This window comes from Hoplias malabaricus, chromosome 5, assembly GCF_029633855.1.
Source record: "Hoplias malabaricus isolate fHopMal1 chromosome 5, fHopMal1.hap1, whole genome shotgun sequence".
Classification (NCBI taxonomy): Eukaryota; Metazoa; Chordata; class Actinopteri; order Characiformes; family Erythrinidae; genus Hoplias; species Hoplias malabaricus.
Window position 1 is genome coordinate 49,228,696 of NC_089804.1, and position 13,863 is coordinate 49,242,558.

Consider the following 13,863-nt stretch of genomic DNA (forward strand, 5'->3'; position numbering starts at 1 on the left):
CCTGTAATTTTAACACTTATCTTGTCAAGTGTGATACAGGCAGAGAATTACTTACTAAATATGTTACTAATTAAAGAAATTACTAAAAGACCATTCGTTTCATGCCTGGAACCCATGGACTGAAAGCCATGCCCACTACCAGACTTTTATTTTAGAAACCTCAATACCATTGAGAAGTTGTTTCTGCAAGCACAATGAAACATATGCTGCATGTTCATACACAAATCAGCCACAAGATTAAAAACCCTGACAGGTGAAATGAATATTACTGACTGTGTCATTACAGTGGAACCTGTCCTGGGGCGGGGTATATTAGGTACCATGTGAACAGTACATAAAGCTGATGTGTTGGAATCAAGATAAATATACAAGTGTAAAGATCTAAGCAAATTTGGTAAGTGCCAAACACGGTGACGGTTATATTATTATTCAGAGTATTTCCAAAACAAGAACTCAAGGCTCACTGATTTGTGAGGGTGTTAAGGGGTTAGTATAGGCCCAGAAATCCATATACCTGTACATAGAGCAGGCACTACACTGTCAGAAAAGCAGTCTCTGTGGTGGCACACTCAAGGGAACATATTCAGTACCTTTAGTTAAGCAACACAATTGTACTTGATTCTATTGTAATTGCAGTTTTTAATTTTTACATTTATTTTAGTTTCTTATGCGCACTTTAATCCCTGGGACTTAATAATATTAAATTACTTTATTTACACAGTTCTATAATGACATATTACTAATAAAAACCTTTGTACTTGCACTAGGACTATAGTTGAAAATTAGCCATACAGAAATACTGGTGAACGTACTCCTTCCCTGTAATCCTACACTGAATAAATTATACTTTATTATAAACATATACAACTAAAAATTTATACATTTACATGAATAACAGGCCTCATTAAAACTTCAGTGTAAGTTAATTGAGGTTTCATATTTTAGGGATTTTAATTTTTTAATTAATAAAATGTTTATGAGGATTTTATACCTTTTTTCCTTAATTTTTTTTCACACAATGACATTGAAAAATCTTTAAAATGTGTAGCTAAAAAATGTAGTGGTGTTAGCATGGCTAGTAGACGTTAGCACACATGACATTGAGTAACATTTATTTACTTATTTTTAACCTTCCATCATTTATACAGTTATTATTAAAACCCAGGCTCACATTTCTGGTCCTGGTGGGCCTCTGCTTTGTATGTTATAATTTTATCCACACTCCATCACTTTGACAGGGGCTAATTAGTTCATTAGTTGTCAAATGTGCAGGATCAGGATTGACAACCAGGGCCATAAATAAATTTAGTACTTAATCCAAAATGTTAAATACATTTTAGCAGTTTCGACTTTGGGCTAAACTGACACATTCTGCTTAGATGAATTCACCCTGGACCCTTTAACTTTGTTAGTTTAACTGAGGCACCTCTGCAGTTTGGTTAGCCCTTTTAGTTTGGCTAGCATTGTTTACTGTGTTTCAGGCACCATTAGCAACATTTAGCATTTTGTGTAACCAGGAAGTGGTTGTAGGGGATTTTAAAAGCTGGAGCCTAATAGTGGTTTTGTAACGGACATGTGCTTTTGTGGACACGGTTTTACGGCGCCGGGTGTAACGTTATTGTTTCCAGACGGCGGCGCTATGCGCTACTGTGTTGAGCCCGGAGCCGCGCGCGCCCTCGGTCCGTCCAGCTTATCAGCAATTCAGATTACATGCAAATCACGAGCGTCACTCTGAGAGGAGGAGGAGGAGGAGGCGGAGGAGAGAGAGTCGCCCGGTGCTAGAGCACATTCCTTGAGAAAGAATCCTGCCCCCTTTCTTCTCCTCTGTTCTCCTCTCCCCTCTCTCCTTCTCTTTACTCTGTTCTTCCAGCACAGCACCTGGTTCTCCAGCGCAGTGGACACAGGGCAGATGCGCGCGCTTTGAGCTCGCACACAAACACGCGGCAGCAGCAAACAGCGGGTGGACGAAAAGTCGCGCGAAAGTAGCGCAGCGCTCGCCACGCGTCCTTTACAGCAAGTAAAAGTTTAGAAGAGTCCGCGAGCTTCACGCCGACCACAGAGCTCGCCTTCGTCGGAGCATGGGCACGCGGAGTTTGCTCGGCTGGGCTTGCGTGGCTCTGGTGCTCGCGTGCCACCGCTGCGGGGCCGGTTGTCCCGAGAAGAACCTGGAGGAGCGGGAGGAAGAGGCGAACATCGTCCTGACCGGGACCGTGGAGGAAATCATGAACATGGACCCGGTCCACAACACGTACTCCTGCAAGGTAAGAGGAGCCAGGACTGGGGTGGGGGCTCAAGCAGAAGAGGGAAGTTTTTTTAGCCCCTCATTCAGGTCACAGACTCTGGTTCTGTGAAGAGTCGCATACTTTTAAGAAGTTTTGATGTGTTTGGAGTTGGTTGCTGGAATCTTCCAGTAGATCGGTTCACAGGACCATGAAATGGACCCAGGATGACGGTCAAGCACCTGTCACCCACCTACACCCACTAGAAAATGACAGCGGTCACTACTTTATAGTTTTTTATTTGTTTATCTCTCCCTAAAAGAGTCATACTCTGCTTTCAGAATCCACAAAAGAGAATGTGCCCTGGTCATCACCTTTGTTTCAAGACTGTGAGCCTTGATAAGAGTCTAATTGGGCTGGTTGTAATGTTTTGGTCAGAACATCTTGTTCCCGATGTGCAGTGAACTAACAGAAGTGAACTGGTGAAGAAGTGACAGGATCGTGCCCATGGCTCACTGATATCCCAGGGAGTGATGAGGTCAGCATGGGCACACAGCCCCAGCAGTCTGCAGTGCATTAGCTATGTGCCCTAACAACTTTCCATCATCGCAAGCATTCGATTCTTCAGTAGTTAGTCCTACAGTAGCTCTTCTCTGCGGTCATCTTCACATTCTTTACCATGGAGAACTTGATTTGGTCCCTGTAATTGCACTTTATATCCAGCACCATATCCAGGTGCATATTTTCCAGCACCTGCCACACGTTAAAACCCACCAGGGAATGCTACTGCGTTGTATTTATTTATAAACTAATTCCTTCCCAGAACTTTAAGTGCCAGTGTCATTAACCAGTCCAGAATGTGGCGTTGTCATTGCCTTACTATTAATTATTTATTTATTCCTGTGAGAAAAGTGTCCTCACTGCGAGTGCTGCAGGAGAACTGCACATTCTTATTCTTTGTGTTTAAGGGGCTTGAAATTTGTTGCTGAAATCCTCCAGGAGAAATGAAATAGAACCCCCCCCCAAAAAATTGGCACTACAGTATTATTATATATTTATGTGCTCCCCTAAACAGTGCCCTTGTCGTTGCAGTTTTGAATCCCAGCAGAAAAGCAATGGCTTTCTCACTGCTTCATTGCTAGTGTTTTTTTGAAACTTAGTTCTCAGAGAAATGAGCCCTTGCTGCCGATGCGTATTCTCACGGATCTACAGCTTGCAATTGTCCCAGAAACAGTCCTGAATTGTTAAGGAGCTTGAAGTTTAGTGTTAAATTTGTAAAGAAAGCTGAAGCCCAGGACAAATCCAGTGGAACCAGCACGACGCTTGGTTTCACTATGAATTATTAATCTGTATTCTCTGAAAAGTGTGTGTTTCATTATCACTGCTTTATTTCTTACTTCTCTCCTATGAAAGTGGTCTCACTGCTGATGCACCTTCTTACAGATACAGATACATTTATTTAGACCCACCAGAAAATATCTACTTATTAGTATCTTTGTATTTTGACACAGTAGCTGCTCTTGTTTGGTCGTTAGGGTGGAGTTTCTTGCTACAGCCTTGGAGTGGGCAGCTGAGTGTCTGGTCAGTGAGCTGTGCCTTATATCAGGGCTTTATTTTTATTTATTTTGTCCAGTGAGCTGTATCTGCCATGGACGACACGACGACTGGACTTCCTGCCGAATCTAAAACTTGAATTTGGACACATGATAACACATGACACATGATAATCTGCTGTGTCAAGCTGATCACTGACAGTGAGACTATCTGATTACCTTATTAAAAATGTCAGCTTCAGTGCCCTTGTAATATGACACAGTTCACATGAAACCAGTGAACTCAGCCTTGGTGGTGTCAGTAAGCTCCTGGTTTGGGTTCCATCTAATCATCATATTGTTGTTTGTCTGAATTACTAATTACGAAGACCTGGACAGAGGCCTTTGGAGACTATTCTTTGATCCATGATTATCCACTGTCAGTAAATGACTTGTGGTTTAACGGATGTTCCAACATCTAGTGTAAAGCTTTTAAAATGTGAAAGGTATAAGTGCACAGAAGAACACTCTTAAATATAAAGGTTCTACAAAGGGTTCTTTGAGCAAAGCCATAGAAGAATCACTATTGGTTCTATAAAGAACCATGTTTGTTAGTTTTAAAAATCCATCCTCCATCTTAAGGTTCTTTACTCATTTAAATGAAATAGGAAAATGGTTCTTTATGGAACCAAAAGTGGTTCTTCTCTAGCATCATTTAAATAACCTTTTAGCACCTTTATTTCTAAGAGTGTACAATCAAACTTGACCCATTAGAGGCAGTGAGTACACACAAAGACACTGCTGATCAGGGGCAGTGTAACACACACACACACACCCAGAAAGTGCTGTTCCTTATTACCCGTCTATGTAGTGTACATTTTAAAGGTTAAGTGAGCTTGTTACTTTGACGTTGAAGAATGTCTACTTAATCTCGTAAAAGCAGCAAGAAACACACTGTAGTGTCCCCTGGGAGAGACCCGCAAAGAAAAGACAAATGGCTTTAGTTCGCTGCCATAAATTATTAGAAAGAGCATCTAATAGGAAGACAAGAAGATACGTATCTCCCTATGAACTGCTCTCTTGGCCGGTATAAAAAGCATTCTGAATATAATTACTATGTGATAGGTTGTATAATTGTTGCCCTGCAATTCAGAGAGCTCTGTTTTGACTGGAGCTCTGTCTAATGAGCCGTGTCGGTCATGTCTAATCTCTTGCGTGTTTGCAGGTGAGAGTATGGCGGTACCTTAAAGGCAAGAAGATGGTCAATGGAGAAGTACTGCTGGATGGTGGGAACAAGGTGATGATTGGTGGGTTCGGAGACCCAGACATCTGCGACAACCAGGTGGCCACAGGAGACACGCGCATCTTTTTTGTAAACCTGATGCCCCAGTACTCGAATAACCCTGCGCACAAGAATGAGCTGATGCTCAACTCCAGCCTGATGAGGATTACCCTTCGCAACCTGGAGGAAGTGGAGCTCTGTGTAGAAGGTGAGCATCCAGTTCTAGGTTTATAAAACTCCCTAGAAATGATCCTGTTTCTCTGTTAAGCTTGGTCTTAAAAAATAAAGCTGCCAAAAAAAGGTTCTTTGGAGCAATGCCATAGAACCATGGTTTGGTTCCCAAAGGGCCTTTCGATGAAAGGTTCTTTAAAAGACAAACACTAGCATTTCAGTGTCTGCGGTTGCTTCCAGAATGTCCAAAAGAGGCCATATTAATCAGAAGGGAATGGGGTATGGTTTACAGTTTTAATCTTGTAGCAGAAATAGGCTAATGCAGGGTTAGGAATCTTGCCCAAGGACTCTTATAAGAATAGCATATTGTAGTTTTCTTGCATGAGTTGGGACTTGTACCCTACAATGTGCTGTGTAGAGCTTAGCGATGGCACTCTTTACTCTATACCAACCACTCCAGATTCTGTCTAGATTTTCCCAGCAATCAGAGACGCTGTTTAAACTTAGCCACACTTTTATAGCATCACCACATTGTTTTTCATGTTCTATTAAATTATGACGACAAAGGTTGTGTAAACATGGTCAAACTGGGGTGTAGCACATCAGCACTTAATTACATAATGCGTCGTGACCACTCGTGGTCCCAGGAGAGTTGCGAGAGTGGTTCTACAAAACTATACCAATGCATACAAAGCGGTGGCTGATTGAGGTGTTGTTTGATTCCATGATGTACATACATTTTCTGTGCAGACCCACCAACCAATCATCATTCTTCATTAAAATCCTTGTTTATTTTATATTCTTTTTTTAATAGCGGCAAGTGACAGAAATCAAGTGAAAAATTGAAAATGTAACAATTATTTTGTAACAATATAACTGTTTCATAAGTGTATTGTGGGGCACCAAATATTTTTTATCCATGAAAAAGGGACCAGGTTCTATGCCAATTTATATATCCTTTAACCCTATGTCCAACCAAGAACCTTAAAGTAACCATTATATTTACTAGTGTTGTCACTGTCTGTAATATGTAGTTATCTGATATAAACCTATTAATGAGATGCTGAATTTTAAAGTTTAATAAATCATATACAATGTCATAGATGTAGCTTCTAAATGATACGTTGATAAGTGTGTGGTTTCCTCTAAAGGCTGCTGATTGCTCCAGTACATTTGTAGAGCCTCGAGGGCATGAAATGTGCTGCGTATCAGGTGTGTGTTGTCCGTTCATGGACAACTAGCACTAAAGACTTCCAAAGGAGGGTGTGTCTACTGAAAAGAGCAGCTCCGGGGTTTCTGACTATCCAAAGTGAAAACCCAATCTTCAGCCTCCTCCAGGGCAGTCTTTTATGAAGTCAGAGAGCAGCTACTGAAAATCTTAACACCTTACGCCAAGCTCTGAGGCTTTTGCTGGGACCTCTCACTCTCTTTTTCTCCCACCGTCCAATCCCGGTCCTCTCTTTTGAAAGGCTGGGAGCTAATGTGGTGAAATGGCCCGGCCACTAATTTTATCTGAAGCAGATCAGATTGAGAGCAGAAGGAAAAGGACGTTAAGAGCGAATGAATAAATTACAACTGTCCAATGGCCTGCCTTAAAATAGTTGCTCAAGTGGCTTCCCTAGTTAACGGGGATGAATAAATGGTCTCTGCAACACAGCTGCAGTCTTAGTTAAATATTCTCGGAAGAGAACACTCATGCGGTGGACTGTTCACACCCCAGTGGACCCTCAACTGGTAGAGCACATTGCTGTAGGCGGGAAACCCATGACCGCTCTGCTGTAGCTTTCGAAGTGACCCTGACTGTGTCCTTTGTGACAGCTAGCGTCTGTGTTTTTGACAGTTCTGGTTGATGTTTAATGCTTTAAAGCCAAGTAGTTAATTATGCCTCTTAATCTACTTTACATATTTAATAATGTGATTTCTCACTCACCAACGAGGATCTGGTTCTGTTCCTAATTTGGAACGGTTTGGTGCATTTGCACCAATATAAATTCGTTCCCGAACTAAAAAAAAGTAGTTCCCAGCTGGAACTAAAGAACAGCAGGTCCTGGCACAAACCATGAAGATGAGTGTTGAGTTTAAAAAGCACTAGAAACAGCACAGAGCCTCAAATAAAGCCTTGGATGGGGTATTTTGCAGCATGTTATTTTCCTTGATGGAGTGCAGGAAAATGCCACCTGTTGTGTTTTCTGTGGGACCCTGCAACACCTCCTTGCTGATGATGTGCCCTTGGATCCCATCAAAACAAGGTTGCAAGAATCTTTAATGGAACTGGTTGTTGAACAATGACTCCCAGTAATTTTGATGCATACAACATTTACACAGACAGCATGCTGCTTCTTTATATAGCGATATAAAGCATTGTGAGTTCTATAAGCCGTTGTATATAAACATTCCAACTAAAAAGTGTTTAATGGAACTGAACGTCTCACTCCTGATCCATTCAGAGACTTTGGCCGTGTTCTTTTTAACTTCCTTAAATGTACTACTAGAGATGTCTCGTTATTAATGGAGGAGAAATATATACTATCATTTTTTAAAGAGGTCCTATGCTAGACAAGGTTAAAGAGATCAACTTGAACCTGAACAGAGTGTACAGAGCCTTAACAACCAATCTACCAAGGGACCGTCTATGGCTTAGCTCCATTCCCTCAGGGCTGCTTGGCAGGTGACGCCGATAGCCTTCACTTGTTTGCAATATTTCTCAGAACCTGGCACACACATGAAAATTCCTCTCTTTGTCTGCCCGCTGTCTGGGCGAGAAGCAAGTCTTCTGTGAAACATTTTCTTTACTCTTTACACCTCATTCCAAGCTTTAGTTGTTTATCTATTTTTTGTCCCAGAGGTGTCCGCTGTGGAGAGAGGCTTTGCACTGTTGGTCTTGTAAATAAATTAGTTGTCTCCTCACCAAAACTGAGATTTAAGGCTTACTCTCACAGATAGTAAATGATGATTAGATAGCCTGGGAAAACCTGGTTCTAAGAAACCATATGTTTCTCTTTATGTCCTGTTTATATACTCGGATATTCGTTGAGAATGGTGACCAGCTGTGTTTTCGCAAGGCTGGTGGGTTTGTTTCAGCACCTATAATCAGTTTAGGCTGCTGAAGTGTTGATTCCAATCCACACATGGCACTGCTTCACTAATACAACTGCCTGCAAGGTTTTGCACCCATGGTCAAACGGTTTGTTTAGTTGATTAGCGAAGTTTAGATAAGCAAACGTCTTTTAAAGGGGGGGGGGCACATGCATTTACAGTTATAGCATTTGGCAGATGCTCTTCTCCGGAGTGAATCACAGTTTTAATCAGGTTACAGATGCATGATAAATGGGAGTTACTGTAATCTACAACTTTTCTGAGCTGGGAATTGAACCCATTTTGGAAAACGGTCAGTGTTCAGTGGCTACACTCACACGGGAGGTAGACGTGGCCCAAATCAGGTTTGTTTTTATGTTGCTCTTCACACTACCTATATGACATGACCTTTATCTGACATCAGTCTGAACAGATCACACTCCTGAACCGATCCACATTCGCATGATCGTGTGCTGTGAACTAAAACGAGCAAGATTTCATTTCCTTTCCTGTAGAGAATGCTAACAGATATTCATTTTTCAAAGTCAAATTTGACCAAGGGTCGCAACCGTTTGTATATGACTATGTTCTGAAACCGAGTCTGCTCTGAAAGTGCTGTGGGCTGCATTAACTAGAAAGAGACTTGCTTTGGGTAGGGCCAAACAGAATAAAAAATGCTGTCATCCATCATTTATTTAATAAGGAGCAAGCTCTTAAGAAAGGTGAAGTGTTTTTTTTCCCTCCCTCTTGTCGCTAGGTTGTATCCATGTCTTGTACATACTCTGTGTGGAGGATAGAGTGCGAGAACAAGACTGTACCTGCAGGCCTGTCTGGTGTATCCTCTCCTCACTCCTCACTTCTGACAGCTCAGATAGCGCCGAATAATGAAGGGATTCCTGGCTGTGCTTGGGAACAGCATTACCCAAGTCAAACAACAAAGGGCTTTGTTAAAGCAGAAGAAGCCTCGGATGGGTTTGGGAAAGGGGAGGACAGATAAAGGCCACAGAGAGGGAGGAATGCTTGGGTGCAGGTGTTGGCTGGAATGCTGAGGATGTTTCATTTGGCACATGCATATCCTCGTTGGCCATATTCAAATGGATCAGCCTTTTGAATCGAGGTTGTCTGTGTGCTCCCATGTTTTGTAAAAATCTGCTTTCTTTATTGTTGGATACACAGTTCAAACAAAGGGCTTTGGGGAGGTTGAAGAGCCCTCAGATGAGTTCGGGAATGGGGGAAGGGAGATAAAACCAAAGACGGAGCGAGAGAGGGAGGAATGCTTAGGTACAGGTGTTGACTGGAATGCTGAGGATGTTTTGCTTGGAGCTTCTGGTCATGGGAGTGTGACCAAAAACCCAAAGAGTGTCCTGCAGGCATCGTATTCACTCACTCTCACTCCTGCAGCCTCTGCCCTGGGCTACTCAAGGCTCTTAGAGGAGCTCTTGGCCTCATGCTTTTATTAGCCCAAAGTGCACAGCCCTAAAAGCCTACTTACATGACCTTTTAAAACCTTCTCGCTACCTTCTGATTAACTCACAGTGTGCCTGGTTTTGGCGTAATTTAAAAGCACATGTTGCTTTCTGGTTTTTGAGGACCCTTTGGACTGAGGAAAAGGGTAGCCTTCAGGTGAAGAACATTATTTAAGCACTATATTAAGCACCCAAAAAGCTTTAAATTCAACCGAACATGTACAAATCTTGAAGGGCACAGTTTGTATTTTTCTAAATGTCTGCACAATTAAATAATTTAAACAAACATTTAAATAAACAAAGCAATTTTGTGTGGTTTGATGTGAAACACTATACTACTTACAATTTGAAACTATTACATTTAGCTGATGGGAACCAGATGTTCAAAGTATTTAAATTATTAAATCCTTTACGTGGAAATGCATTCCCTGCTTTATTTATTTATTTAAATATGTTTTTTTAATATTTATTTTATTTATTGATTTTTTTGCCATTTAATTTTGGCTTAAAACATATTTTAAAACAATTCTTTTTTTTTAAATTACCATTTTTCATATAGATATTCAAAAGATCTACCAATCAACTACTTACCTTTTTCTAATAGCCCCTGCTTTTCGGATAAAGAAAAAAAAGATTATAAAACTTAAGAGAGAAGATAAAAGAGCTGGTTTGAGGCAACAAGATGTTATCACTAGATGCTGAAAGACTTGGCTTGGAGTTAACACAGCCATTCCCATGGCTGGTGTAGTCATCTGACTGCATGTTTTTAAGATTAGTGAGGCAACAAAATGAAAATTCAGGCCACAGTTTGGCCAAAAACCAAAATAGGCTGAAAATGAAAATGTCTTTTGGGACCTTGGCTTATTAGCAGGACTCTCACTTCCACCTTAAATGCTGCGACCGTATTAGTCTGGCATCCAATATCTTAAGGAATTGTGTTTTTGCATTTCTCTTCACCTTGGAGGAATGGGCGTGGCTAATGCCGGTGATGGAAATTGGCGTGTAAACAGTCCTCCATTTTGGTTCGGCAGTTTCAGAGGGGAACAACGATAGCATAGCAATAAAGTAAGCATAGACTCGAAAGACAGTGCTGTATGTTTAATATAGGTATGCAAAGCTGAATTTGAATCTTGCTTGAGTTTGAGTCCTTGATAACAAACCAGTTAAAGTGTTATCACAACTACTAAATAAATATTTATCGTCTAATCCCACCTCCAGACTGGCATGCTTTCTTTCAGCTCTCTATCTACCTTGATGGGAACCTATTTCAGGTTTGCTGGGAAGTGTCAGAGCTAAAGCCCTGTGTTCTGGGTGTCTAACTGTATCAGCTTGTGTTCTTTAGGGTGGGCACAAGGAGTTAACCTCCCTCTACAAGGCCACTATTCTCCAGGCCTATGGAAGTTGTCTTCTTTGTTCCTGCTGTTTGTGTAAGGAGGAGGCTAGGAATGTCTCTTGATTCCGTACTGCACAAAGGTCTGCCCCTGGGTTAGTTAGCTGTTAGCCTCCAGCAGGTAATGATTAATAGGTAAGGAATAATCCAGGTGAAGGACTTTCTCGTCACCTTGTTAATGGACCTCTGCTCGAGACTAGTTTAAAGAGGCAGCTCCCAGCCAGTGCTCCAGTGTGTTATTCCAACTTGATCTCTTCTTTAGCACAGGGATTTCCACAAGTATTTCATGAGATTTGAGAAGCTAGTCCTCGATGACTGTGTCTGCTAGACTGTAACTGCTAGACTGTTGGCATTGGAGCAGAAATATGACAGTGTCTCACAGGAAACTGCTTGGACGTTTGTGTCACATAATGGATATGACAGCCAGACCTTTGAGGTCCAGTCACTTTTTATGTGAGAGTAAATAGTGTGAAACAGAGGTGGCAGGTTGCAGAGGCCTGGACAAGACCCTTTTGATAAAAGTTTTTAATTTTGTTGTTGTGTTTTTATATATAATGTGGATCACACACAAAATAAGCAGTCACCCCACGACCGATCATTTCTGCTTTGAAACTGCTGTGTTCCAAAGACAGTCTCAAACTAGGGTACTCAAATATACAGGATTTCTTACATCACAAACATTAGCAAACAATCCTGTCAATTTGAAGGGCGGGGCTTTTGCGCTGTAGGTGAGTTGGTTAGTTCAAAAGTCATAGTGTCGTGCATACTGAATGAAGGTGACTATGTAGAGATAACCTAACATTTAAGGCTTTCGGAGATGTGTTGATTTGTAATAACTTTGAGGTAAATACAGAAGAGAGGTGTGTTTTTAGTGGGTTAATTAATGCCTGGGTGAAGGTTTTAAAGAAATCAATGCATTTGTAATATCCATTCATGCCAAAGTGATATATTTAGTTTGTTGTAAGGCAAAATACCACCCAATGTAAACTTAATTTTCTCAGAAAAACATTAGGAGGACTGAGTAGTTTTCCCTTGTGGAGCATTTCATTAAATGTATGTGAGATAAGAAGCCTGTTCAATGGGATACTTTGCATCTTAACACTTGTCCAAGAAACGCGTAAATTCACTGGTCATTTTGGACATTGTATCTTGAGATCCTTACAACCACAACTTGTAAGGAACATTAATTAATTAGTTCCTTTACAATAAACATCTCACTTAAAACTTCTCTGAATGCTTACATTTCAGTGATTGATTTCTAGGCATTTGGACCGGTCCTCAGAATTCTCCAAGCTTCACTATTATACTCAACACTGCCAGCAAGAATTCCTTAGACGCCATAGTGGAATCACTTATAGGTTCTTTATGAACAATTTACTTGTGACTTTGCACTAAACACCACCATTAATTTCGAGAGTGTGTTTGTAGTAGTTATGGCCTAATGGACGTAACTGTGAAGTCTTTAGCCCTGCCAATGCTCTAAATAGGACACTGGGTCTGTGTTAGCCTATTACATTAGCGTCTGCACAAGCACGTCTTTGTGAGAGAAGTCATGGGAAGTGATTTGTCCTCATGGGCTTCTCCTCAGCTTGGTGTCTGTGTGGAAAGTGATTGGTGGGGGGGTACTCCAAGGCAAAGGGAGGACGGCTAGGGAGAGAAAGCGAAACTGGCAGCGAAAAGATAATTAGAGAGTGGTGGAGAGAACCAGTGAAGTGACAAAAGGCTGGAAATTACACCTGTTTGCCAGCTTCCGAGAATCTCTTGAGTTATTACATTTTTAAGATTTTAATTAAAATCCCGAAAGTGACTCGCCTGCCTGGAATAGCGATGAAGGACTTTGTAAAAGAAAGACATAAAAGATAAAGAGAAAGCTGCCTTCTACCTTCATCTCTGTCTATCTCCTTGTTTTTCCCACTTTTCAAGTAGTTACACACTGGACTGATCTCTGGAACAGGCCCAGTTGTGTAAACCAAATTTCTGTAGGTCAGACAAGTTTGGTTACGGGAAAGGAATAGTGGAATTTTGTACCTGTTGCTCTTTGGTTAATCATTGATGTTTTCATACAAAGTCGGCTAATGATTTTAGCCTTGAATGCACAAATCAAGACGGCGAGTGTGGTATTATATGTTTTGTCACACTCCTGTGATTATAGACCACTATGCAGAATTCTCACAAGATCACTACTTTCTGGTATATTGACGTTTGCTTTTCAGACGGCAGAAAAGAAGTCCATGAGACTGTTCAACCATTCAGCATCAATTGTCCTTCTGCAAATGGAGGCAGAAGCTTTGAAAGTAGAAACAAAGGCAAAGAAAAAAGACAGTGCAGGAAGAAATAGAAATGGAAACCCTTTCTTCCAGTGGCTAGGTTTTTATAGAGAGTTTGATGCTGCTGCTCTTTCATTCTGAGTACATCCATCTTACTACATATTTCATCATTGAGACAAGATAATGAGGCTTTTGTAATCTTTATAAATGTAATGAAGTATGTGTCTGCTGTTTTATTTCTCACCTCTTTATCCACCATTTTGGGAGATGGTACACCTGCTGTGCTAGGTTAATCACTGCTAGTTTAATGCTAAACTGGCTAAGTATCTTGAAAATGTGTTCGTAAGCCCCAATTTTAATTGAATTCAACACATTTAAAATGCACGCATACAGAATATACCTTAAAGTAACAGCATCAAAATCATTGTGATGACCTGTAATAGGGAGAATAGTGCCTCTGT

General features: G+C 41.0%; 1 protein-coding gene across 1 annotated transcript in view; it reads left to right on the plus strand.

Annotated features, from left to right (window-relative positions):
* Positions 1 to 1,863: 1,863 nt before the first annotated feature.
* agrn (agrin) overlaps positions 1,864 to 13,863 on the plus strand; it is a 330,093-nt gene continuing 318,093 nt past the window's right edge. The window contains exons 1-2 of the mRNA XM_066672367.1: positions 1,864 to 2,261; positions 4,977 to 5,241. Coding sequence (XP_066528464.1) covers positions 2,079 to 2,261; positions 4,977 to 5,241 — 448 coding nt within the window. The 5' untranslated portion in view covers positions 1,864 to 2,078. The remainder of the gene's footprint in view (positions 2,262 to 4,976; positions 5,242 to 13,863) is intronic.